This window comes from Pteronotus mesoamericanus, unplaced genomic scaffold, assembly GCF_021234165.1.
Source record: "Pteronotus mesoamericanus isolate MK-2021 breed Mesoamerican mustached bat unplaced genomic scaffold, CSHL_Meso_final contig_27, whole genome shotgun sequence".
Taxonomy (NCBI): Eukaryota; Metazoa; Chordata; class Mammalia; order Chiroptera; family Mormoopidae; genus Pteronotus; species Pteronotus mesoamericanus.
In genome coordinates, this window is record NW_026555115.1 from 19,984,928 (window position 1) to 20,011,133 (window position 26,206).

The 26,206-nt window shown below is 34.5% G+C and overlaps 1 protein-coding gene and 1 non-coding gene across 2 annotated transcripts in view; one reads left to right on the top strand and one right to left on the bottom strand.

Moving 5' to 3' along the window:
* Positions 1-26,206, bottom strand: part of ATR (ATR serine/threonine kinase) — a 146,750-nt gene that overhangs the window by 98,850 nt on the left and 21,694 nt on the right. The window contains exons 7-21 of the mRNA XM_054575092.1: positions 25,456-25,643; positions 24,841-24,993; positions 21,573-21,765; positions 21,084-21,346; positions 19,698-19,888; positions 19,519-19,619; positions 19,149-19,320; positions 17,811-17,981; positions 16,630-16,824; positions 15,198-15,383; positions 8,707-8,799; positions 6,733-6,863; positions 5,306-5,449; positions 2,080-2,173; positions 712-837 (exon numbers count right to left, since the gene is read on the bottom strand). Coding sequence (XP_054431067.1) covers positions 712-837; positions 2,080-2,173; positions 5,306-5,449; positions 6,733-6,863; positions 8,707-8,799; positions 15,198-15,383; positions 16,630-16,824; positions 17,811-17,981; positions 19,149-19,320; positions 19,519-19,619; positions 19,698-19,888; positions 21,084-21,346; positions 21,573-21,765; positions 24,841-24,993; positions 25,456-25,643 — 2,401 coding nt within the window. The remainder of the gene's footprint in view (positions 1-711; positions 838-2,079; positions 2,174-5,305; positions 5,450-6,732; positions 6,864-8,706; positions 8,800-15,197; positions 15,384-16,629; positions 16,825-17,810; positions 17,982-19,148; positions 19,321-19,518; positions 19,620-19,697; positions 19,889-21,083; positions 21,347-21,572; positions 21,766-24,840; positions 24,994-25,455; positions 25,644-26,206) is intronic.
* Positions 26,080-26,146, top strand: LOC129071887 (small nucleolar RNA SNORD29). Its single transcript, XR_008529308.1, has one exon. It is a non-coding gene; the product is annotated as a small nucleolar RNA SNORD29 (small nucleolar RNA).

The following is a 26,206-nucleotide window of genomic DNA, read 5'->3' on the forward strand; positions in this document are numbered from 1 at the left end:
TCTAGTCAACAAATAAACTAACGAACAAAATAAACCACAGGCATGGAAACATGGAGCAGGCTGAAAGTGACCAGAGGGGATGGGGAAAGAGGACAATGGTGGAAAGAAGGGGAAGGGACTAGACAAAGAACATGTATGAATGACCCATGGACACGGACAACAGAGTAGGAACTGACAGTGGGAGTGGGGGGCGGGGTGGGATGGGTGGAGGAGGGCAAAGGGGGAAAAATTGAGACAATGGTAATAGAATAAACATGATGTATAAATAAAAAAATAAATACATGTTTACAAAAACAAAAAAAAAATTTAGCTTCAACAAAACTAATAAATTCAGTTAAAATGTAATAAGGGAAAATTACTAAAATTTTATACGATAAATATCTATAGGAAATCACATGAGAAGAATCACAGGAACTGCTGCTATTCAAACACATACACTCTTACTCAGGAAGATACAGAACCCAAAATATAACCATCCAATCGTGACCCTTCAAACACATCAAAAAAAAAAGAAAATCCTATAAATCACTGATATTCAGCCTCAAAAGACATGGATTACTGATTCTAAGTCAGATCTAATAATCTAGATAAAATAAAAATCATTTCTTTCATTGAATCTACTGAATCTCAAGCAAATACAACAATCTGTCAACTTGTCTTTAAATTTCCAAACTTTCTTTTGTATAGGTTTTTCTTTATATCTTAGTATACCTGATTTTTATACAAGGTTTCCTTCAAGCTTGTTAGAGCATGAATACGAACATCAACATTTTCATGCTGAATTGCTTTCATGGATAGCTGAAGAGCTGTCTGAAGATCAGTACTCTTAGAGGTTTCCTATATAAAGAGCACAGAGAGATACATCTAATTAACTGACCACTTCGGGAACCATTCGGAAGGCCTGGAGTCCCTTTAGAGGTATCATTAAAGTAGTTCAATTACATCTCAGTAGTTAAATAATAAAGTAGTTTTAAAATATAATTTCCATCTCTCACCTTGAATAGCACAGGTCATTTTTTAGTAATTCTCTGTAAAAGGGATTTCATTCTAAAATCTTTAGAGCTGGAGAAATACATTTTTCCAACTAAATTAAGAATTTACTTATCTAAAAGAAATCCTTCTTGGTAAGAAACACAAGCTTCCCTTAACTTACAAAAGGCTACACAGCCTTGAACCAGGTCTATAGATTATGCACATAATTCACCTTTTCCTTCCTTATTTTCTTATGACTATGATGAAGTTATACATTAAAGAAATATAGTCTTCAGAACCATTCTTGGGGTCTGCAGTAAATACCTCTGCTACTCTGACCCAAAGTCACATATCCCACTTTCTATCCTAAAATTCTGTCAAATCACCATTAATATTTTCGTAATTTCAGAGTTCACTGGACTTCAAGATGATGGAACTACAGATTACTTCCCTTCTAAAGCTCAGGAATCAGTCAGATATGAATTTCCATACCATAGTTAATAGTAGTTTATAGCACAATAAAATTGGAATCATCCCACAGCTTTTCACTCTTTACTCATATCACGCAATTATGATAGCTTCCTCTTTTGGGGACTACAAGTAGGACATATTGACCTGGCTAGTAAAGGCACAAGAAATGAATTTTTTGCTCTGTGTTCTATCTAAGGCTATCCTATCTTTGATCTAAATGCTAAAACTTCCTTCTAAAAATCATCGATTCATGATAGATTATCTATCACCAGAAATTAGCCATCAGATTGTGACTATAGCCCTGGCTGGGTGGTTCAGTTGGTTGGAGCATCGTTCCGCACACCAAAAGGTTGTGAGTTCAATTCCCAGTCAGGGTACCTGCCTAGGTTGTGGGTTTGATCTCCCGTGGGGGAGTGTACAGAAAGCAACTGATTGATGTTTCTCTCTCACATTGAAGTTTCTCTCTCTCTCTCTCTAAAACCAATAAACATATCCTTGGGTGAGGATTTAAAAAAAAGAAGAAATATGACTATATTCTCCCTAGATATGATTCTAAAGAATCTCTTTCAATGTATTGTAACTTGGGAACAATTTTGTACAAACAATCTCCTAAACCGTAAGTAAAAAATTAAATACCTTTCTGTATTGCTGTAGAACTGCTTTTATCTTTTTTAATTCTAGATGGTCCGGTAAAAAATATATTTCATGAAGAAAATCTTGTACAGCATCCCTAATAGTCAATTGGAAGAAAAAGAATTACTTGCAAAGAGAATGCACACTAAAAATATACAAAGCAGAGGCTGAAACTAAGGCCAACTTAACACATATTTAAAAGTGCTAGTTAATTATTGACATTCCAAGTGTTCTTCCTAATAATCATGTTTAGGATGCTCAGTTAATTAAGACAGCAAATAATCAAACTTAAGAAAATAACCCTGTGGCAGTCTGTTAAATTGGTGGCTGTGAATAAAGTATACTTCTTGGTACACACATCCATGTATATTCACTTCCCCCTTTAATTTGTGCTGGGTGTGTGATTTGCTTTAACAAACAGAATATGGCAGAAGAGATGCTGTGCCAGTTGGGGGACTAAACGTTTAAAAAGTCTGACAACTCCTCAGTGGGTTTGTGCTCATAAGAATCCCAAGTCACCACATAAGAAGTCTGACCACCAACAAGGACAGGTTACATGGACTTGGAGAGGCTACATAGAAAGAGAGGCTCTGAGGTGATAGGGAAAAGAGAAGAAGTCCAACCAGGTCTACCAGGAGGCTGACTACAGCCATACCTATGACCATTAGCAAGACAAGCCAAGGAATCAACCAGCTGAACACTGCTGAGATTGCAAAATTATGAGTAAATTAAAGTGCTCGTCCTTTTAAGAAACTATGTTTTGGTGTGTCCTGTAACACAGCAACAGAGAGCCAACCCAACTCCAAAACAAATTCTCCTAAAGAGTTTTAGAGAAAAAGTCAAATAATTCCTATTGAAACAATGATTTTTAATTTCCTTCAAATATAATATTCTAATCTTTCTGGGTCCAAATAAAGTGTTTCTAAATTCTAGTCTTCATTAACTCATGCAACAAATATGCATAAGTAACTACTATGTGCTACTATATGTTAGACACTGAGTTTGTAACAGTAAAGAAAGCTGAAGTAATTCCTTCATTCAGGAAGCTTAAGATCTTCTATCTAGCACTGAGTGAAAGAGAATTTTTTTCCATTTTTTAACAGCTTTTTGACATGGAAATGTAAGGTATATATGGTTAAAGTGTATAATTTTATGAGTTTTGATATATCTCTGTGTTCATCAAACCATTCTACAGTTCTCTCTCCCTCTTCCCCCTCCCACCTCTAGTCCCCAGGCAACTGCTGATCTGCTTTGTTTCAGTACAGATTATTCAAAGTTTTAGTATTTTCTAGAAATGAAATTGTACAGTATATGCTCACTTTTGACTACCTTCTTTGAATTAGTATATAACTTTGTTGTTTATTCATATTGTTTCATGTACCAGTAATTATTTGTTATTTGCAGAGAATATTTTTAATGATATGAAAAAGGTAGAGAAATGATTCCTCTATAATAAACAGCAAAGATACACTATTTGTATGATAATCCAAATAGTATTTGAAAAGTGATGTAGATCAATGATTGTGTTGTTCTACCATGTACAAAATATCAAAGATAAGATTTTAATTAAAAAATAACTACATTAGCCTTTTCTTCTTTACTTTCTCCCTGATTGGACAGTTACTAATAATTATCATATTTTGCCATGTACAATGCACACTTTTTTGCCCAAATTTTTTGGGAAAAATAAGGATGCACATCATACATGGGTAGTACTAATTCCATTATCAATATAAATGTTTTTAATTCTTTTATTTATGCTTATGTATTAAAGTGTTAACTCTAGAAAGCAATAACTATATCCATATGCAAAATGATACCCTAGAATACGATAATTGGTTTTGTTTCTAAATATAAATAAATAAATGATTGAATTAAAAAATTAAGACAAAAGAGCTTTTTCCTGAAAGCTTGGGCCAAAAATGCAGGTATACATTATACACAGCAAAATACAGTAATGAGGATAGCAGTAGTATATAAGTAAGTAGATATATAAGTAGTACTTAAATCCTAACTTTTCAGAAGCAAATGAACTATGATACACAACAAGTACAAAAATTGGAAAAAAATTTAAATGTATAGGAAGACGTTCTAGGCTAAAAAGTAGCCGGTGTGAATAATAAAAATGGAAAGGAATAATCTATGTTCTCGTAATAGCAATCTGGATTGGTAACAGCCAGGTGTCTATTTTAGAAAATCCTGGGAAAGGACTGATTTTTAAGAAATAAAATGTGACCAGTTTTGGAAAGACTTTAATGTCAAGACAAGTAATTTGGAATTTGTCAGTTAGGAAATGGAGAACCACAAAATGTCTCTGTATGATGGAATGATAAAGAAATGCTTTTAGATATGAACAATATGAAAAAATGTAATAAAAGCTTACAGGAAAGGGACTGGTATGAAAGGTAATCTAATGAAGTAGTAGAAGTTTCAATAAGTAGATGGATATCTACTAGTACTCAGCTATCTGACTTTTAACTGTAAAAGGAAAGATAAATTTACCCCACCTTTTTCCAAAATTGATGAATAATTGAGTTGCTGACCTACTAGTTAATTAATTTAAAATCATTATAATGGAAGCCATGTCACAGCTGAAATAGTATCAGTTCATTATGTATTGTCCTAAAGTATGTCAATTACTTTTGTTTATTGATGAACTCTAAATTTAAGCCATTATTATACAAAATGTTAAAGTGACTTATTTAAGAAAAAGATCAAAAGTGTGAATATTAAAACGACAATAAATTCAATGATCAACAATTGAATCTAAAAAAACAAACTAAGCAAACAAGCAGAACAGAAACAGAATCATAAATATGGAGATCATTTGGAGGGTTATCAGTTGGGAAGGTGAAGGGGGAAAATGGGGTTAAAGATGCAGGAATTAGAAGTACAAATTGGTAGTTACAGAATAGACAGGGGTGTTAAGAACAGTATAGGAAATGGAACAGCCCAAGAACTTATAAGCATGACCCATGGACATGAACTAAGGCAGGGGAGGATTGCCATGGAGAATGGGGGGTACTGGGTAGAGGGGACAAAGTGGGAAAAATTGGGACAACTATAATAGCATAATCAATAAAACATATGTAAAAAATAAGAAAAATTCAAAGTAAAAAAAAATATGAAGTTTATACATTATCAACAGTAAGTAATCCTAGTGCCTTGAGACATAAAAATACAGTAATAAAATGTTGCTTGCTATCTTTATCAATTTCAATTACAATACCTGTTTTCAATTATGAGATAGTGAAATATAGCTGCAGTTTCTTTAGGCTGGATATGTATGAGAGGCAACAAGGCTACTATTACATGACTAAGAAGGGAGCCTAGATAAGCATGATCCAGGCAACGAACAAAGCAGTCCCACGCTCTATGAAAAAACAACAAATGCAAGTTAAAAATACACTATTTTTATTATTTGTAAAGTTCCATCAGTGAGTTATTAGCAAAGAAATAATGATACAAGTAATAAAATTACAAGTTATCTGTAAAAACAGCTCAAGTTGTCTGTAAAATTACAGGAATAAAGATCAGCACCACATACTCAAATACTTAATATTTTAAGTCAAAAAAAACAAGGTGAAAACAGTGCTTATAATATGCTACCTTTTGGGGCAGGGTTAATATGAAAAATAACGTATGTGCAAGTGTGTGTACATTTGCTTACATTTTTAAAAAGGGGAGTTAAACAAAAGTTAATAGAAATAGAAACCTGCAGGCTTTAAGCATGGAAACTAGACTCTCTAAGTGTAGGTTAAAACAAATTTGAATTTGGAACAATGTAAAGTGTTATATGATTTTGAAATTAAATACAATAAAGGGTAAAAGCAATCTCCAAAAATTTTAAACAAAGTGACATGAATAAACCTAACGATATCAACCTAGTGGTACCTGCACGCGGGAAACAGTTATTTCACATGACTTTAAAACATATTTTGACTGCACATCTACAGTAAGTAATATTCTTATGACATATAGAGCCTCCGAGAAGTTTAAACTGCATTCATTAGTTGTATTATTACCAGTAATATTTACATTAGATTAGTAATCTGCCAAACTCTACAAATCTCAATGGCCTAAAAGTAGTGTAGGGAGGAGGCTTAAGCGGCATATCTGTTTAGAAGAGATACTTAAGGGTCCAAAAAACCAAATGTTTGACATGTGCACCTTATCTGGATTTTGATTAAAACCAACAGCTTTGGGGAAAAAACCTTTGAGACAATCAGGGAAATCTGATTATAGACTGAGTTTAGATGATATTAAGGAATTCCTATTAATTACTATAACAATTCGTGAAAGTTACATCTGAGCTATGTACAACTACAACGATGGAATACTGAGGTTTTCATTAAAACATTTCAACTAACAATAAAAAAAAGTGAAGGTGGAAGATTACATAAGATTAGCAACATTCATAACTGCTGAGGTTGAGAAACGGGTGTGCACAGATTCATAATATTATTCTAATTCTCAATATGTTAAAAGATTTCATAGTAAAATGGTTTTAAGGAAGTAAACACATTCTCTTTTCAATACAAATAGCCTTTCTAACTTAATTATTTATGGTTTGAACCCAATTTCCCTCTGAGAGATAAGGATACAAGTTAGTGCCCCTGTGAAATCCAAAAAAATTTAATGAACTCAGGCAGTCACCTGCAACACAATTCAGGAAAGTCATCCTTGAATCGAAGGCCAGTTCTCAGCGTTGTCATCATCTTCACCCTGACAGAACTGACATGTTTGGGTCCCATCAATTTCATCAAAGACATCAAACTGTTCAAGGCCTAAAAAGTAAGTAGGGCTTTAAAATAAAGCCTATAAACAAGATGACAGGAGGAGAAGTTTCATAAAGAAAAGTACATACCATCGTAATTTCAGAGTAATTACCTATTCTCTGGCAACACAGGATCTAATAAACGTTGGCCAGTTCATTTCATCCAACTTCTTATGCAGGAATTAATAGTTTGAAAAATACAAGTTCTGTTTTGTATTTTTCCCCCCTTGAAGGTGATCTGTTATTTTAGTCCTGGTGGTGCTCGGGCCACTGATTTTCAAATTTATTAAGAATACAACACCTGCCCTGGCTTGGTGGCTAGGCTAGTTGGAGCGTAGTTCTGTGCACCAAAAGGGCACGTTGGATCAGAGGTTAGGGCACAAGCCTAGGTTGCAGGTTCTGAGGCATGTACAGGAGGTAACGGATCAATGTTTCTCTCTCAAGTTGGTCTTCATTCCTTCCTTTCTTCTTTTCTTCCTCCCTCCCTCCCTCCCTCCCTCTCTCTCTCTCTCTCTCTCTCTCTCTCTCTCTCTCAACACCTTTCTTCCTCTCTCCCTTCCTTTCTTTCTAAAATCAATAGACATATCCTCAGGTGAGGATTAAAAAAGGAATACCTATTATTTAATTTTCTTTGTATCCATTCCAAACTGCTATGCAGTACATGCATTTTCATCCTAATGGTACTAAATTCAGGATGTTCTGAATTTAGTAAAACAAATAAGTAACTGATGCCATACCCAAATAATGATACATACATTCTATTGCGTGTGAAACACAAAATCAGACTTGTATCAACAGCTCCAGATTCTAATGAAGGGGTAAAGAAAGTCTCTAGTCAACTTTAACTATATGCAAAAACATGCAAGCTTTTTATAGTTTAAAACAAATTCTAGTTTTCTTAGATTTGAGATTCTCTCACATGGGCTAACAATAAGAAAGATTCCATGCAGATGAACTAGAGGTTGTCTGGGAAATTAAATTTACCAGTTGACACCAAAGAACAACTGGTAAGTAGTGGCTGCTTAAGTTTATAGAGTTTAATATTGTATCATGTCTTTCTTGGCTCCTTAAGGTTATTAAGAGAAGGGTAATTCAGACGGCAATAAAATTATATTCATAGATTTTTACTATAATTTTACAGGCTGCAGAGGTAGAAAGTAAGTCAATATTTAAACTTCTAACCCAATCTATGGACAAAAATTTGCAGTGGTTACCAACTGTTACAGCAATCATAATGAAATTTTCTGTACCAAATGCATTTAAACATAAACTGACAAATAACTGAAGTTACTTTACTTACTATAGATAACCCAGCATTTTTGTTCCTCAAAAGCACCACAGGACATGACGCACATCATACAAATGTGGACCAATAAATTCAACTGTGCAACTTTTCTTTTCTATCAGTGACTGTCCTTCTCTTTTTTCCTATTAAACTAGATGTTGTGACAATATGAGATTGAAACCATTGGGGCCATCACCTGGCACTTAAGCATATAGCCAATCCAGGGGAATTTGAGCTAAGAAATTAATTCTGAGAACACTGTCCAAAATCAAGCAATACCTAAAGCTACAGTATCCCTCTACTTTTAGTTACAGGGCCAACAAATTCCTTTAGGCCAGTTTCAGTTAGGTTTTCTGTTCCTATTTAAAAAAAAAAAAAAAATTGTAAATAATATAATTCCTCTTTTTAGACTACCCAACAACTGATACAAGTTGTTCAGCAATAAAGAATATCATGTTTAATTACTTCTTATCTTTGAATGTTTGTAGATAGTAGCAGAAATCATGTCCCTGCATAGTCAATACAAATTTTATTCCAGCACTTTTAAGACTCAACTATCACTACCTACCATTTTCTTATCTTCAATGCCGACACTGGAGCTTAGTAACTGCATGTTAAAAAAGGCCAAAATGCCCAACAACTTGGGTTGCAAATAATCAGCCTAAGGGAAAAAAACATAAAACAGATATTATATAAACTTTATACAGATCAAATTTCATAAACCAACGGTTTAATTATTTAACTAACATCATTTCTATTTTACCAATTAGAATAACAGAAATAGACACTTGGTGAATTAAGTTCCTCTAAATGCCGATATTTCCACATCTAATATTTTTAAAAATTTGTGAAACTCATTTATAATAACAATAGCAAAATATGATTAAACAGTATTGTACAAGGAAATCATAAGGAGTTCTGCAGTGGGCTGGGGTGGGATCCTCAGGATCTGATTCACATCAGGATCCAGAGAGAAGAGGATGTTTATCTTAAGAAGAATAAGAAAAGACACCTGACTGTCATTCTAGAGCATTTAGAGCTAAACTGGAAAAGAAATAAAGGTACCTTGCCAGAACAGTGGTCTGATCCAGGGGTCAATATCCCTTGAGGTAATAGTGGTAAAGGACTAGAGGGCGATAGACATCAATAGGTATAGACTAGGTATCAGTGACCCTATAAAGTACTTTATATTAATTCTTTCTTGAAAACAGGTCCTAGAGGGGAAGATTTGGGCTTTAAGCAAGTCAGACCTGGGTTTGATTTCCAATTTTGATACCTCCTAATGTGTGATTTTGGATGAGTTACTTAAGTCCTCTGAGTCTTTAAAATGGGAACAATTAAAGCACTTATTACAAAAAGACTGCATAAGGTCAAACAGGGTCAACATTTGACATCATGAAAGGCAGATCCAGAAAGAAAAAACAGCGGTCTCCTACCATTGAAGTTCACACCACAAAGTCATGAAATCAAGACAGATCGATTTAAGAAGTAGAACCAAAATAAGAGCCTCACAAAGAATGGCAAGACAAAGAAACAACCCCTAGTTGAAGGGAAAGGAGGAATCCCCAGAAAGAGAACCAAATGAAATAGAGGCAAGTAAACTATCAGATACTGAGTTCCAAACAACGGTTCTAAGGAAGCTCAATGAGCTCAGTGAGCTCAGAGAGAATTACAAAAAACTACAGGGAAATTACGAAGAACTTACTGCAAACTGTATCATCATGAAAAAAAGACATAGAAACTATCAATAAGACACAAGAGGACATGAAGATTACAATTTGTGAATTGTAGAACACAAGAGAAGGAATCAAAAGCAGGCTAGAAGAAGCAGGGGAATGAATCACCGAGCTGGAGGAAAGGTAGAAAAAAGCTCCCAGAAAGAGCAAGAAAATGAAAAAAGACTAAAAAAGAATGAAGAGGCATTTAGGGAAATGAAGGACAACCTGAAACTTAATAATATCTGTATAACAGGGATAACAGAAGAAGAAGAAGAGGAGCAAGGGATAGAGAACCTGTTTGAAAAAGTAATGATGGAAAACTTCCCTAATTGGACGAGAGAAAAAGTCTCACAAGTCCAGGAAGCACAGAGGGTCTCATTCAAGGGGAACCCAATGAGGCCCACTCCAAGGCACACCATCATTAAAATGGCAAATCTCAAAGACAGAGAATCCTAAAGGCACCCAGGGAGAAATAGGTAGTAACATACAAGGGAGCCGCGATATGGCTAGCAGCTGACTTAAAAGAAACACCGCAAGCCAGAAGGGAATGGCAAGAAATATTCCAAGTCATGAAAAGCAAAAGGCCTGCAACCAAGACTGCTCTACCCAGCAAGACTCTCAATTAAAATGGAAGGCGAAATAAGGAGTTTCCCAGACAAAAGAAGGCTAAAAGAATACATCTCTACCAAACCAGCACTGCAAGATATGCTAAAGGAACTGCTTTAAGAAGATGAAGAAAACAAGTTTGAATACCAGTCACCAATACTTGATATTACCAATATAATACTTATTAATATGATTGTGACGATGATGTGTTATTTTGTTAATTTATTATTTGTTGAAACTAGACCTGTTTGTGTATAATTCTTGCCTATTTCTATTATTTTTAAAAAGCTTTAAATGACTGTTTGGTATTCTTTATCCATTTTTTGATTAAGTGTTTGCAGAATTTTTCCCTAAAAAAAAAAACTAACTCTTTTTAAGATGTGTTGCAAATACTTTCCAATTCTATTACTGGTCCTTTAACTCTTTTGTATGTATATTACTATATAGTCTTAAATGTTTAATATAGTCACGGTGTCAATATTTTACTTTATAGCTTCTGGGTTTGAAAATTTCACTTCAGGGTAAGAAAAACATTATTTTGTATTTTCTCCTAAAACTCCTTAGATTTTACATAATGATTTTTAATCATCTTTAAATTTTACTATATGATTTTACATATGGATATTGCTTATATAATGCGTGAAATAGGGCTCTGTATTTGCTTTATATCAAGTAATAGTGGTTCATGTACCGTATGTGTTGAATAAGCCTTATTTTGCCCATTGATTTGAAATATCAATTTAATCATATATTTACATTGTTAGATATATACGTTTGTTTCTAGAATGCTCATTTTATTTCATTGATCTACTTGAGTACTTCTCTGCTGGTGTCATGTTGTTTTAATTGCTGAGACTTTATAATGGTTTTAAATTTTTTAATTTTTATAATGGATCTTGACATTTAAAAAAAAATAAAAGCAATCTGCATTTAAAAGAAAAAGAAAGAAGGAATTCCCACCTTTTGTGACAACACGGATAGAACTGGAGAATGTTATGCTAAGTGAAATAAGCCAGTTGGTGAAAGACAAGTACCATATGATCTCACCTATAAGTGGACTCTAGTCAACAAAATAAACCACAGGCATGGAAACATGGAGCAGACTGAAAATGACCAGAGGGGATGGGGAAGGAGGACAATGGTGGAAAGGAGAAGAGACTAAACAAAGAACATATATGAATGACCCATGGACACGGACAACAGAGTGGGAACTGACATTGGGAGCGGGAGGTAGGATGGGTGGAGGAGGGCAAAGGGGGAAAAAAATGAGACAACTGTAATAGAATAAACATGATTTTTTTTAATGTAAAAAAAAGCACTTATTACTTAGAGATGATGTAGAAGTTAAATAAGATAATACACATCAAGCACTGAGATAATAGTAAAGAGTTAAACATATTTTCCTCTGACTGGTGTGGCTCAGTGGATTGAGCACCAGCCTGTGAACCAAAGGGTCACTAGTTCGATTCCCAGTCAGGGCACATGCCTGGGTTGCAGGCCAGGCCCCCAGTAGGGGGCATGTGAGAGGCAACCATATCTCTTTCGCCCTCCCTTCCCCTCTCTCTGAAAATAAATAAAACCTTTTTAAAAAAGAGTTAAACATATTTAAATTGTTAGTATTACAACAAACTGGGAATGTGAGTAGTCTGCAAAGAAGAATATTCCTCTCGTTCAAAATCTTTATATACAAGCAGGAAAAGGCAAAGGCAAAGGCAAAGAACTGGGGAAGAGTAGCAATTAAAGCATTTTCCAACTCTGAAAGACAAAGTTGCATTGCTTGATGGTGAGGCACCTGATTTCGGGATTTTCAGATTACTTACGCTGCAAAGGGGAGAAGTAGGGAGAAGGAGATGTCTACTAGCACATAGTAGAAAAGAAGTTAGGTATCCAATATATTTCTCCAGATTAGATGCTCAGATAAACTTTTCTCTTGCCAAACACAGAGAATCATCTGTCTTTCAAGCTTAAATTACATTTAATTTGCAAACTTCTGATTTGGATAAAGACTTATTTTTAGGCTTAATGATCCATAATCCCATGATTCCAGCTCCTGCTTCTTAAAATAACAAGGAGGCATAGGTGACACTCACATAGTCTATGTCAACATTCTAATTTTAAAGCTCTTGAATTAGACAAATAGTTCATTCATCTACCACTCACCAATTATTTATTATCTATGCCTAGAATACTATGCCAGGTTCAGGTGTAACAAGATAAGCTAAGTCACTTTCTCCCTACTAATATGAGTGGAAGACATTAAATAAGAAATACGTAAATAAGGTTGCAATAAGTGGTATATAGAAATCAATATAATCACATGATAGAGAAGAACTGGGATGAGGGAATTTAGATAGGATGATCAGGAAACTCTGAGATCTAAAGAATGAGAAAGATCCCAGGAGATGATTTCAAGTAGTAGTATTACATTAGACTATCTAGGGCAAAGACTGTACAGCAGGAAAAAGTTTGACATGTTAAAGAAACACAAATAAAAAATGCTAAAAGACAGGGAGAAAGGAAAAGAGCTGTACAATATGGGGGTTGAAGGGTACACAAATCACATACATGTCTTACAGATTTTACTTAAAGAGCAATGAAAACCTCATAGAAGGAATTTCAGCAAGGAAATGATAGGATTTTAAGTTGTAAAGAGAGAACTTTGAATGGTATGTAAATAACTGAATACAGATATAGAGAGGGAAGAAGGAAGACAACAGTTAGGAGGTTTCTGCAGTTGTCCCAGGGAGAGATGATGGTCACTTGTATGAGGGTAGTGACAGCAGAGATGGAAAGATATTTTGGAGAGAGATGTGATAGGACTTATGGAGGGTTCATGACTAACTCCCAGATTTTGATTTGAGCAAGTAGGTTGATATTGGTACCATTTCCTGAGACAGGGAAGGCTCTGAGATAAACAGACTAGGGAAGGAAAATAAAAATTTTTAATAAACATGCTATATTTATACTTGCTTGAGATGCTTTTAAGAGAGGCAAGTAGAGATGACAAAGAAAAAGTTGGATGGTCTCTGTCTACCACTCTCACCCTCATATCCATTTGCTGCCCTTTTCTGCACTGCTCTGCCTAGAAGGCTTACCAGATTTCATCATTCAATATCCCTTTCCCTCTGGCTTCCCACTGAATTAGTCAACAGGAAGCACCAATGGAGGAACAGAGGGCAGGAGGAAAGAACATGGTACTTAAATTTCCTGCTCTGTCTGGGTTTTAAGGTGGTTCTGGCAATGACTACGTCCCCCTACAATGAGAGACCTCCCCCCACACCACTTCTGCTAGCCCAGGACTAATGGGAGCATAAGTTTTCTAGTCCCTGGGATCTTTCACATTTCCTGCTTGTTCTCTTAACCTTGCCCATAACAATGAAAATAGCCCCCTTTATTGAATTATTTTCAGTTCAAAATTTTTGTGTGTACCATCTGTTTCCTACCATGACCTAACTTGTATAAATCCACAAGTACAAAGCTCCAGAGAGTCTGGACTGGAACTTCAACTATGAAATCATCAAAATATAAATCATACTAAAGCAAAAGGGCCAGATGAGGCCAGATTCTCTTTCACTGAGGGACAGAATGTTGATAGAGAAAAAGACCCAATTACGTAAGTCTTAAATCAATCCAACATTTAGAGGATAAAGTAGAGGGATAGAGCCAATAAAGACTAAAAATAAGTGGACAGTGAAGCAAAGAGGGAATCAGGAAAATGTAGTATCACAGATGCTATATAGGAAAGGATCATCAGTTGCACTCAATGCTACAGAAGGGTTGAGTAAATTAGAAAAAAAAGTAAAAACTGGATTGGACAGCAGAATGAATGTTTTTGACCTTGGCAAAAAGTTCAGTGGCACAGTGAGAACAGAGTCAGACTAGAATGAGCTAATGAATGAAAAATTCATTATGAATGAATGGAGAAGGAGAAAGCAGAGACAGAAACCTCTCAAGGTGTATCACTGATAATCTTGAGAGTCTTTTGAAAGAATGAGGACAATCAAAAGGAAAAAAAAATAACAAGCCTAAAGATTTTTTATTTTTTTTAAATGCAAAAATAAAATAGTAAAGTGATTGCAGATACAAATTTAAGATAGGGAACAATAAAAAGGGATAGCATATCTTCTGATTTCCTTTAAATCCAACAATGGATCTAAATATAGTCAATAGTTAGAACTAATAAGGTTAATATGTTGTACCAAGAAAGGAGTAATTGGGGATACAAATGTATTCCAATCTACAGTAGTAAAGAAAAACATTTTTACTCAGGAAAAAATCTAAAATCATTTAAAAATATATTATTTTTCAATGCTAATATATGTGTTAAGTTCTTGCTGTGACCATAGAGTTTCAATCATCACCCTTTCCAAAATAAAAGCCTCAGCCCTGGCTGGTGTGACTCAGTTGGTTGGCCATCACTCTGCAAAGCAAAAGGCCGCAGGTTCGATTCCCAGCCAGGGCACATGCCTGGGTTGCAGGTTTGGTCCCTGGTTGGGGAACAAAGGAGAGGCAACTAATCAATGTTTCTCTCTCACATCAATGTTTCTCTCCCTCTCTTTCTCACCTCTTCCCCTCTCTCTAAAGATAAATAACCTTTTTTAAAAAACACAAAACAAAAATCCCAATTTAAAATTTAACCTCTCGCATTTGAAAATGCACAAAACACTTCTTTTTCCAATTTCATAATTAAGCTACAAACAGGAGGGAAAAAAAACCCATAGAACATATTCCTTACCATTAGTTCAGGTGATATGATATCTTTTGGGCCCTGATATGGATCATCACTAGACGCAAATGAAGCAAGTATTGACAAACCATTGAAAACTTGTTGATAGTGTTCTCCAATGCGTAGCAATAATTCATTATGCAATCCTTGGAAATCTTGTCTCAACAAGCTCCCCAGTTCAATATCTGTTTCATTCTAATCCAAAGACACATTTTTTAAATTTAAGTTTTTTCTCCATACTAACATTCTAAAAATAAGTATACTGATTTTTTTAATACACTATCAGTAAATCAGGAGCTCTACACCAGGTGATAAGATTTCCTAATGATATTTTTTAAAAGTAATGTAAAATTATTCTAATCTTGTTTTCTCCTGATAGGGAGAAGTTGGGTTATAGGTAATAAAGAGAAATGATCAGATTTTATTTGGAAATAAAATTTAAAAAGTCCTAGTTTTCTATAAGGTCTTAAAATGCCATCAACTCATTATTCACACACACACAATCCCTGAGAAGATATAGCACAGCAGTACAGCACAGCCTTTCCAGTCAGACTGATGGAAATTTAAATTCAAGATCTGTCACTTATTAGTTGTGCTGTGACTTGAACAAGTTACTTCATCTGACCTTTCTCTGCCTTTGTTTCCTCATCTATAAAATGGAAAAGTAACAGTATCTTTCCCTCTTTAGGCAATGATGAGTGAAATGATAGATAAATTGTTTAGCAAAGTTTCTGATATGTAGTAAGTACTCAATAAATATTATTATTATTCCATCTCTATGATACAGATTATCTTTCTCAAAATAAATATACTCACTACTCAATAACTCCCATATGAAAATAGACCTATTGCTGGCAGATCATAAAACACATGAAATAAATTAACAACAGAGGAAATTGTAAAGTCTCATATGCATATTATACAAGTCCTTTGTTCCCATATAGTCTCATATTGTTCAAAACCACCATTGCTAATATGACTCCAAAAAGATGCACAAGCTATAATTTTAAATTTCAAAACTAGCAGGAAACTGATCCAAATTGTAATCAGTGCTAAGTAAACTAAATGCTGATCTTATACTATATTTGAAGGAAACTGCCTCTTCCTACAGATATAATTATTTACATTGCATTAGTCTACATATAGTTCCAATCAATTAAAAAATTCTAAAATGAAATTGGCTGAGAACCTGACCCACGAATGATTACCATATGCCATTAAGGTGAAATGATCAAATAAAATTACAAAAATAATAAAAAATAATAATTCTATTTAATAAGCTCCTCTAGGCCCAGGACAAAATTTATTTACATAATACCATTTGAACTTATGTTACACTAGGATAGGCTATAAAGTACCCACTCTCTACAAGAATGTTTCTGCAGCTTTCCTTTAAATGCTAATTTAAACAAGAGTAAAATATATATAAATATTCAATTACCTTTAGATAATGAAGGGCACGTTCTAACTCATCCTTGGAACAGGAACAGACCAAATGAGAAAAAATATATTTGAAGTTATTTATTAAAATCTCTCTACGATTGACATTTAATTGTTTTCCTAAAGTTCGAATGAGAGCAGAAGCTGCAGGGCTTGCTTTGGCAGCAAGGTCAGGTAGCAGAACTTGTAATGTCCTCTGAAAAAAAAAAACACTACAATTACCAAAAAGTACATTTGTCCAGGTGACAAGACACTCACATAAGGCTCTGTGCAAAAGTACCTTAAAATGCCACACAAATTTGAAGCCCAAATATGACAGAGGTATGTGATTCAGATTTATCATTTATTCATTCAACATATGTGTACCAAGCATCTACTATAATGCAGGCATTAAAGATAAAGTGGTAAAAAAAACAGGCAAGGTCCCTGATGACTGAGTTTACACTGTATGGTGGGAGAGACAGGCAATAAATATGCTAATGTATAGGTAAAAATGGTATGTTTTCATGAGTACGTGTTAAAATATATTCATCTTCTAAGGATAAGTTCTATGCCTGATTTATTATTTCCTTCCAGGATTTGACCAATTTACAAGCAATTTAAGTTTGTTAAAATATAATAATACTGTAGAAAAATCCTGTATAAATCATTATTACAATTTATTAGCTAAGGTAATAATAAACTTTGCCTTTGGGAAAAGGTAAGAAAAGAAAATCTGCTACATCCATCTTTCAAATCTCAGCCCTAAGAACTTTTCAAAGGCTTCCCAAACCACTCCATATTTCAAATTGTCATCTAAATTCATAAAAAATCATCTGTATCACTAGTTTTATATTGTATTACTCCAACCCCTTAAGGGTAGAAATAATCATATTAGACTTTGCCTTACCAATAGAATCAATCACAGCACTAAAGATATAAGGCCTCAGTCAACTGAACTAATTAGCATTAATCAATTAGTATTAAACTTTCAAGATAGCTAATCATATAGAGTAATGACTCAAATCAGCATGAACTTAAATTTTATACCACAAGTAACGTCATCACATCAAAGTCAAAATCAAAATTTGAAAATCTAGGGTCTATGTCCTCAATGTACTTGCCAGATTTTCTTTTAAAAAATCTAGAATAAACACAAAATACTACATTGAAAACCTCAATTAAGACTACTATGCAACTTACAGTAAGGAAACGATTAAGATCAGGAAAGTCAAAAACATTGGCAATTTCAGACAAGGTATTTAAAGCCATTTCTCTCTGGTGAGCCACATCCTGTTTGCGCATCTCAGCATTCTGGCATGGAGTACTAGGAAGTGCTGTCACCTGACTGGAGTGGAGGGATTCCACCAAAAACTAGAGCAAAATGATTGGTTAGTTTTCACACAAAGGAAAAAAATTAACTAATATTTTTTAAGGTAACATAAAGGAGAGTATCAGAGAGTGTTCTAAACATATTACCCGAATTAACACTCATTTAATTGTTGTAACAGCTTAATGGAATAGATTATGTATAATCTCCCTTTTACAGGTAAGTAAACAGGCCTAGTTAAGAAACTTGAATATTTTGCTTAGGGTTATACCAACACAGGACAAAACCAGTATTTTAATATATCCTAACTTTTCAGTCATAAAGTGAACCAACCTTTTTAAAAACAAAGTTCCTTATCAATAAAATCAAAGCATGAAAGTTTATCATTGCTAAAAGAAAGGCACCACTTAACAGATTAACAATAGAGCATGATATAATCCAATATATTGGGTGAGCCAAAGAGTCCGCTTAGTTTTTTCTGTAAAATAAGACAAATTTTTCATTTTTGTAATAACTTTATTAGTTTGGATATTTAGAGTATGTCAGCTATCTCCCACTATTGGCTTCTAGTGGGCAGAGACCAGGGATGCTGCTAAGCATCTTCCAATGCATAAGACAGCCCCCAGCAAAGAATTATTTGGCCAAAATGTCAATAGTAGCAAGAAATTTCCCAAACCACTTCTGATTCAGTCACAGCGCCTTCTCCATACATTGACAAATCTTTTTTTTGCATTCCAATTGTATTTTTACCTTTCTTGAAATAATAAAACATAATACACTGAAAATGCTGCATATGTTCTTTCATCTTCAGTATTAAAATAGCTGCACAAAAATTCACAAATTTTGGTAAGTTTTTTTAAAAGACATGCTGATATGACAAATGCCACGATACAATCTAACAAAATTGTTTCAAATGAAGTTAAAGACAATAAGCACTACTATAACCATCATACAGAAAAAACTAAATGAACTTTTTGGCCAACCCAATATTATAATAAGATGATTATATAAACCCTCTCTCATTTATAATCTATATCTTCAGTCCAAGATGCTAAAATATAAAACTGACAAGATTTAGATTCTCTTAAACTGAATACAGTTTTTAAAAATGCATCTTTTAAAGCAAGAAAAATAAAACACATATATGTTCTTTTTTTAACTTTTACAAAGCATTGCTATTTCCTATAGTCAAGGCCAATGCTGACTCTTACCTGACAGATGGGTTTCTTATACTGGCTGAAAAAGTTTTGCAGTTTAACACTTTTAGCTGCAACCAGAGCTCTAATTTCTGTATATGCTGCTCCAGAGACAGATGCCGACTTGGATAGTAAACAATGCAATAAATGCAAAAGTGCAAAAGGTACCAAATCTCCTTTTGCTGCCCTAAAATTTAAAAAAATAAAAAGCAAAGTTATCATCAATGTCTCAAAAATAAATGGAAATCCACAAATAAACGCATGCTGGTATCACAATTCTTTCTGTAATATCACATCCCTCATATATCATTTCAAACACCAGGCAAATTAAAAAAGGAGAATGGCCAAAATAAATAAGGAAATATATAAATGCTGCCGTATATACCTTCCAATATCTCCTGTTGTAAGAATCAAGGTATCCTTCAGCTCATTATTTCTTGAGATTTGAGCATGTGTATATGCTTCCTTCATTCTTAAGACAAAAAGCTAGAACAATAAAATTAGTTAAAATTCTAAGGCCACGTTTATGAAAACACAAATGTTTAAATATGAAAATTATCAAACCTCTTTTATAAATCCATCTTCGGAGTCCAAGGATTCCAATATGTGTTTGATATTTCCACTAAAAGCCACTCTAACATCTTTGTCTGGATCTTCCATTAAATTTAATAAAGTTCCAAGAACTGTTTTAACATCTGTTTCATCTTCTCTAAAATCAAGATGCTTACAAAGATGATATAGATTATCTATGAAAGCTAAAGGGCAAGAACATATTAATACCTAATTTAACACATTACAATTCATAATTTTAGTGTAAAAAGTAATGTCAATAAATAATATGCTACAGAGAATTCTAAGTTGCCTTATAATGTCAATGTTTAGTATTTAAATTTATAGAGCATACAGAATTATAGAGGATTAAAATTAATTTATAATTTTAAATATTATATTTAATAAAAGTTGCCTGAGGGAGTGGGGTGTGTTGGGTGAAAGAGGGCAAAGGAGGAAAAATTGGAACAACTGTAATAGCATACTCAATAAAATATATTTTTTAAAAAGTCATAATTTAATCTAAAATAAGTTCTAGAATTTTTTAGGTTGTTAAATAACTAGTCACTTAGATTTTATATGTTACCAAGATAGGCTTAAAAGTACATTTCACTAATCTGAAGAACTGTGAATTCAGGGCAGTCTTAGTCTTACTGTTAATTTCACGTTAAAAGATGTAGGAAGTCCTAGAAACTACCTATCACATACTGTTTTTGAAAACTTGAGAAACCAGATTGCAAATCAGAATCCAAACAAATGGATCTTACAAGCATTTATATAAATCTCATGCTCCCAACTAACCCACGCACAATTACCATTGAAAAATGGTTAAGAAGATACAACCTATAGAAGAAGATGCAATATTTGAAGTTCTGAAGGTCCAAGGTAGTGATAGGGAGCACATGAAGAAGGTCCCTGGTGTCACCAAAGAGGATGAAGAGTATTATACCTGCCCTGGCTGGTATGGTTCAGTGGACTGAATACCGGCCTAAGAACCAAAAGGTTTCGGGTTTGATTTCTAGTCAGGGCACATGCCTGGCTTGTGGATCAGGTCCCCAGCTGGGAGTTGTGCTCACTGATCTTTCTCTCTCCCTTCCCCTCTCTCTAAAAGTAAATAAATAAAATCTTAAAAAAAAAAAAAAACCCAAATATTGAACCTCATTACACTGAACCAAACATCAGGTATGCCCCATTATACTATCAAATCACAAGGGCATTTTAAAAATCCAAATATTATTTCCCTTTTTAGTTCTAAGATACAGTTGCCCATTTATAAAAATAATCATTACATAAGCACTGAACCTGTCAAGTAAGTCTAATTTTTTAAGGCTTCAGGCTAATTCTATTACTGATTTTAAAAAGAGATTAAGAATTTAAAATATTAAATAACAAGTCACTCACCAAGTTTCACTACACTAGACACATTTTTTTTCAGTAGGAAAAGGAATGGCTTGAAAACAGAAGCTCTTAGTTGAGAAGACGAACATTCGTGTTGAGAAGTGACTTTTAGGCTCTTACAGAGGAGGTCATTATGTCCATGATCAGAAAAAGGTTCTGTTAAAGAACTTGTCAAATAAAACATGCCATGAAGTGTACAGACAAGTTGACCAAGTACAGAGGCAAATTCTTCTTTAACAATATCAGAATCATCTTTGACTTTATCTCTGGGGATAAAAAGAAAGATACTAAACCTTCTTTCTTAATTCTGTGGTCTAATAGTCTTGCTTAATTTGCGGCAAAAGTACTAGTAAGACAAAGCCTAGAAGAAAAAATATTTAAATTCTAAAACTAAAAACAACATTTGTTCTATTAACATCAGCATTAACATTAATTTACATATATGATTTTTCCAGTTAAGGTATATATTCAAATTAAAATATTAATACATACATAAGAATCTTGGGAACTCTGTTCCAAGAATTCTGCTTCTGCAGTAAGATAAAAAATCCATTAACACAACTAGTTCTGATTACTTCATGGGAGCTCTGCAGTGCCCAGGTATAAACTGCTGTTCTCCATTCAAGGAATATTCTTCTTGGAAACAGAGTTAGAAGAAACACACATCGTGATTGTGCCTGTGGTGCTGAAAAATTAAGTCTATTAAGTAAGATTACTAAATGCTAATTTTATTTATATACATACACACATATATTCATTCTTTGTTGTACATCACTAACATCTAAAATACAGATAATATTTGACTTCTGGTCAAGATGGCTGGATAGGTAAATGTGGCTTGCATCTTCGCAAAACCACATCAAAATTACAACTAAAGTATAGAACAACCATCACTCAGAACAATCAGAAATCAAGTTGAATGGAAGTCTCACAACTACAGAATAAAAGAAACCACACCCATCCAGACTGGTAAGAGGGGAGGAGACATGGAACAAGCTGGACCCAAATCCACGTGTGATGGATAAAAATTCAGGAGGGGTATCTCAAGAGCAAGAGTACCAGTCAGTTTCTGAAGCCCCAAGTATTTCCCCATAAAGAAGCCACACAGACTTATGCAGACTCACTTCCTCTGAGCTCCAGCACTGGGGTAACAGCTTGAAAGGCATCAGTGGCACACAGGGAAGAACTGAAGTATCTGGCATCAAGGTGGGAGCTGGAGGACAGCTCTCTCCCAGACAAAATGGCAGGCAGGGGCCATTGTCCCTTTTTGACACTCTGCCACAGAGCCACACAGCTAGCAGGCTGGTGCCAAATTTGAGACTCCACCAACCAGACTAACCTTGTTTGCCCCACCTTGGAGATCCCCTGAGACTCCACCCCACCCAATTTACTGGCCCACCCAAGCTGATAATCATGACTTTTCCATATGAAAGGCTGGCCTTGGTTCTTGCTTCACAACTTTTAAATCCTATCTAACAAGTCAGAGCCAGCCTCAGTAAACCCCCAGCCCCCATACCTCTTGCTAAGTAGCTCCAAGCCCAGCAGTAGCAGCAGTGAGCCTAAGTTCACAGCTTGGCTTCACCTGGGAATCTCCAAGCCCAGCCAAAGTAGCAACTATCTCATTGCTTTATAGCTCAGGCACGGTGGCCCCAGGAAGAACATAGGTGGAGGCTGACCTTGGCCTTCACCTCCTGGGAAACCCAAAGGCCAGCACGCCCATTGGAAAGCTTCAGACCACGTCGGAGCACCACCATCCTGTCCCTGCACAGCCGATCCTCCATAGAGGGCAGAGGTTGGTGGTCAGTGGTCACAGCCAATCCTTCCAGCTTACTGACCTGGGTAAATCCCTCTCATTGACCTGCTAACAGCAATCAAGTCTCAACTACAAGAGGAAGGAGTACTTAATGCACATGAAGGGCACACCTCAAGTACCCAGCTTGGGCATAGGGGAGGCTGAGGCACAGGACCCTACAGGACACCTACTACATTAGGCCACTCTACCAAGCCTTGGAGACGTAGTAGCTCTACATACTACATAGAAACAAACACAGGGAAGCTGACAAAACGAGGAGACGAAGAAATGTGGCCAAAATGAAAGAAGAGATCAAAACTCCAGAAAAAGAACTAAACCAAATGGAGACAAGCAATCTATCAGATGGAGTTCAAAACACTGGTTATAAGGATGCTCAAGGAACTTAGTGAGGACCTCAACAGCATAAAAAAGATCCAGTCAGAAACAAAGGATACATTAATTGGAATAAAGAACAATTTACAGGGAAACAACAGTGGAAGGGATGAAGCCAAGAATATAATTAATGATTTGGAACATAAGGTAGCAAAAAACAACCAATCAGAACAACATGAAGAAAAAAGATTCTTAAAAAACAAGGATACTGTAAGCAGCCTCTGGGACAACTTTAAGAGGTCCAACATTTGGATCATAGGGGTGCCAGAAGGAGAAGAGAAAGTGGAAATCTATCTGAAAAAATAGTGAAAGGAAACTTCCCTAATATGGTGAAGGAAATAGACATGCAAGTCCCGGGAGCAAAAAGAGTCCCAAACAAGATGGATCAAAGAAGCCTACTTCAAGGCACATCATAATTAAAATGTCAAAGATTAAAGATAAGGAGAGAACCTAAAAAGCAGTTAGTTACCTACAGGGGAGTTCCCATAACACTGTCAGCTGATTTCTCAAAAGAAATTTTGCAGGCAAGAAAGGATTGGTGAGAAATATTCAAAGTCACGAAAAGCAGGGACTTAAAACCAAGACTACTCTACCAGCACATCTATCATTTAGCACTGAAGGGCAGACAAAGGGCATTCCAAACAAGAAAAAAATTAGTGAGTTCATCATCACCAAATCATTAATACATGAAATGTTACAGGGACTTATTTAATAAAAAGATCAAAACTACAAACAATAAAATGGCAATAAATATATATCTATCAACAATTGAATCTACAAACAAACTAAGCAAACAAGTAGAACAAACATTCATGGATATGGAGAGCTTTTTGATGGTTAGGTTACCTGATGGGAAGGGAGTGTGAGTAAATGCGTGAAGAGGTCAGGGGATTAAGAAGTATACATAAGTAGTTACAGAATAGCCTCAGGGATGTAAAGTACAGCACAGGAAATGGAGTAGCCAAAGAACTTACACACATGACCGGTGGACATGAAGAACGGTGTGGGGATTGCCTGAGGGAGTATGGGGTGCAGGGTGGAGGGGAGCAAAGGGAGAAAAAATTGGGACAACTGTAATAGCATAATCAGTAAAATATAATTAAAAATATAAAATATATATATTTAATTAAAAGCTCCTTTCCAAAAATGAAACGTTCCAGAAAAAGGTGTATGTACAATATCACTACATAATCAGGAAAATGCTATTTGAAAATCATACCCATCAGAGTTAAAAAAAGAACTGTTTTTATATAGTTATCTCCTCGAGATTCGCATTTTTTCTCTTTATTTTAGATAGCAAAAATTTTAAAGAGAGGATGTGAAACAATGGGAACTCTAATATTCTGCTAACAGGATTGTGAACTGAAATGACACTCTAAGAGAACAATGTGACAGAATGGAGTTGAGGATGTGTGTAAATCCTACAATTTTTAACTTTTTATATATCTAACTTGTTTTTTGAATTATTAAAAATGTACCTCCTCTCTTAATTACGGAAAAAATAGACATGCAGAAGTCCCACATAGAGATGAGTTAAACCAAAACAAAGCACACATAGAATTTTGTGCCACTTACAGAAGCTATCTGAAATCCTCTGGCTTAATGTTAGAAGATCAGTGGCAAATGTAGTCAATTTTAAAGAGTCATCATCGGAGTGGGAATAAATCCATGGAATTGAGAGCATTCCACATAAATCTTCCAGAATATGATCTTCAAATGAGGTTTTTACTACAGAAACACACAAGTGATTAATCATATCTTTTCCTTAATCATATTTACCTTTTTTCAATAAAAACAGATACTCTAAACATCAAGTGGAATTAGAATAAATATTCAGCTAACAGGGGCTCTCAACATAGAGATGATGTTTTGAGGCCTGTGAACCTAAACAAATTAAACGTGACTTCATAAAAATATACACCAAAGTATTTTTAAAGACCTTAGCATTCTTCAGATTCTCAAAACAATTTAAAAGCTATAAATAATTTCTATTGACTGAAAAAGAATAAAAAATCAAAATATTAACACACATGAATTTGGAAGTTGGAAATCAATGACAGCTTAACAGAATTGAAACCAAGTAAACTTTTGGTTATTTCAAACATTTGTACATTTGCACCTTAGGCAAAACAGATTTCTATATTGATTATTTCTAAAGGTTATTTTGATTTACTGCTTATTTGTACTCACTTTGAATATAAATCAAGGCATCATATATTTTCATCACTTTATCAATAACTGCCTCCAGGTCAGGTTTCTGAACAGATTCCAACAAATTCCTACAGCTCTTAAGCACTTTTGTGTAAAAATCCAAAGACATCCAAGTTATTACTACTGGTTTCTTCTTATACTCTTGTTGACAGTCCTTGAAATTATTACTGCAATTAATACATTTTTTAATAAACAGATTAAAATGAATTGTTAGTAAAATAGTAAGCCAAAAGAAATTGGGAGTATATAACTGGCATGTAACTTTAAACCAATTCAAAGTAAATATGTAAATCAGTTAATGTCATTATTATTTTAAGTTTAATCTTTTTATGTCTTTCTAAATCACTCTTAGGATTTGGTAATTAAAATTAATCTAAGATACTTAAATCTGACATCACAGGCTTAAAAATGACTGAAGCTATAACTGCATAATTATTAACCTGCTTAGTAAATCCCTTCTTAATAACAGGACAAGGAGAGACCTCGGCATGATTAAATATTCCTTCAAGTTATTTGAAATTCCAAATTTAATGCAACATGAACTAGTATTTTCTTTAAAATCTCCTCCACAACTTTGTATTGCCTAATTAAAAGAGTGAATCATTTCTATGATGAATCAAACTAGCTCACTATGATTTACATAATGAAAATATTTAAACACCTGAGGCGGGGGAAAGAGTGAATCAGGGAAGAATTGTCAGAGATGTAGACTGCAGGACAGGAAATATAG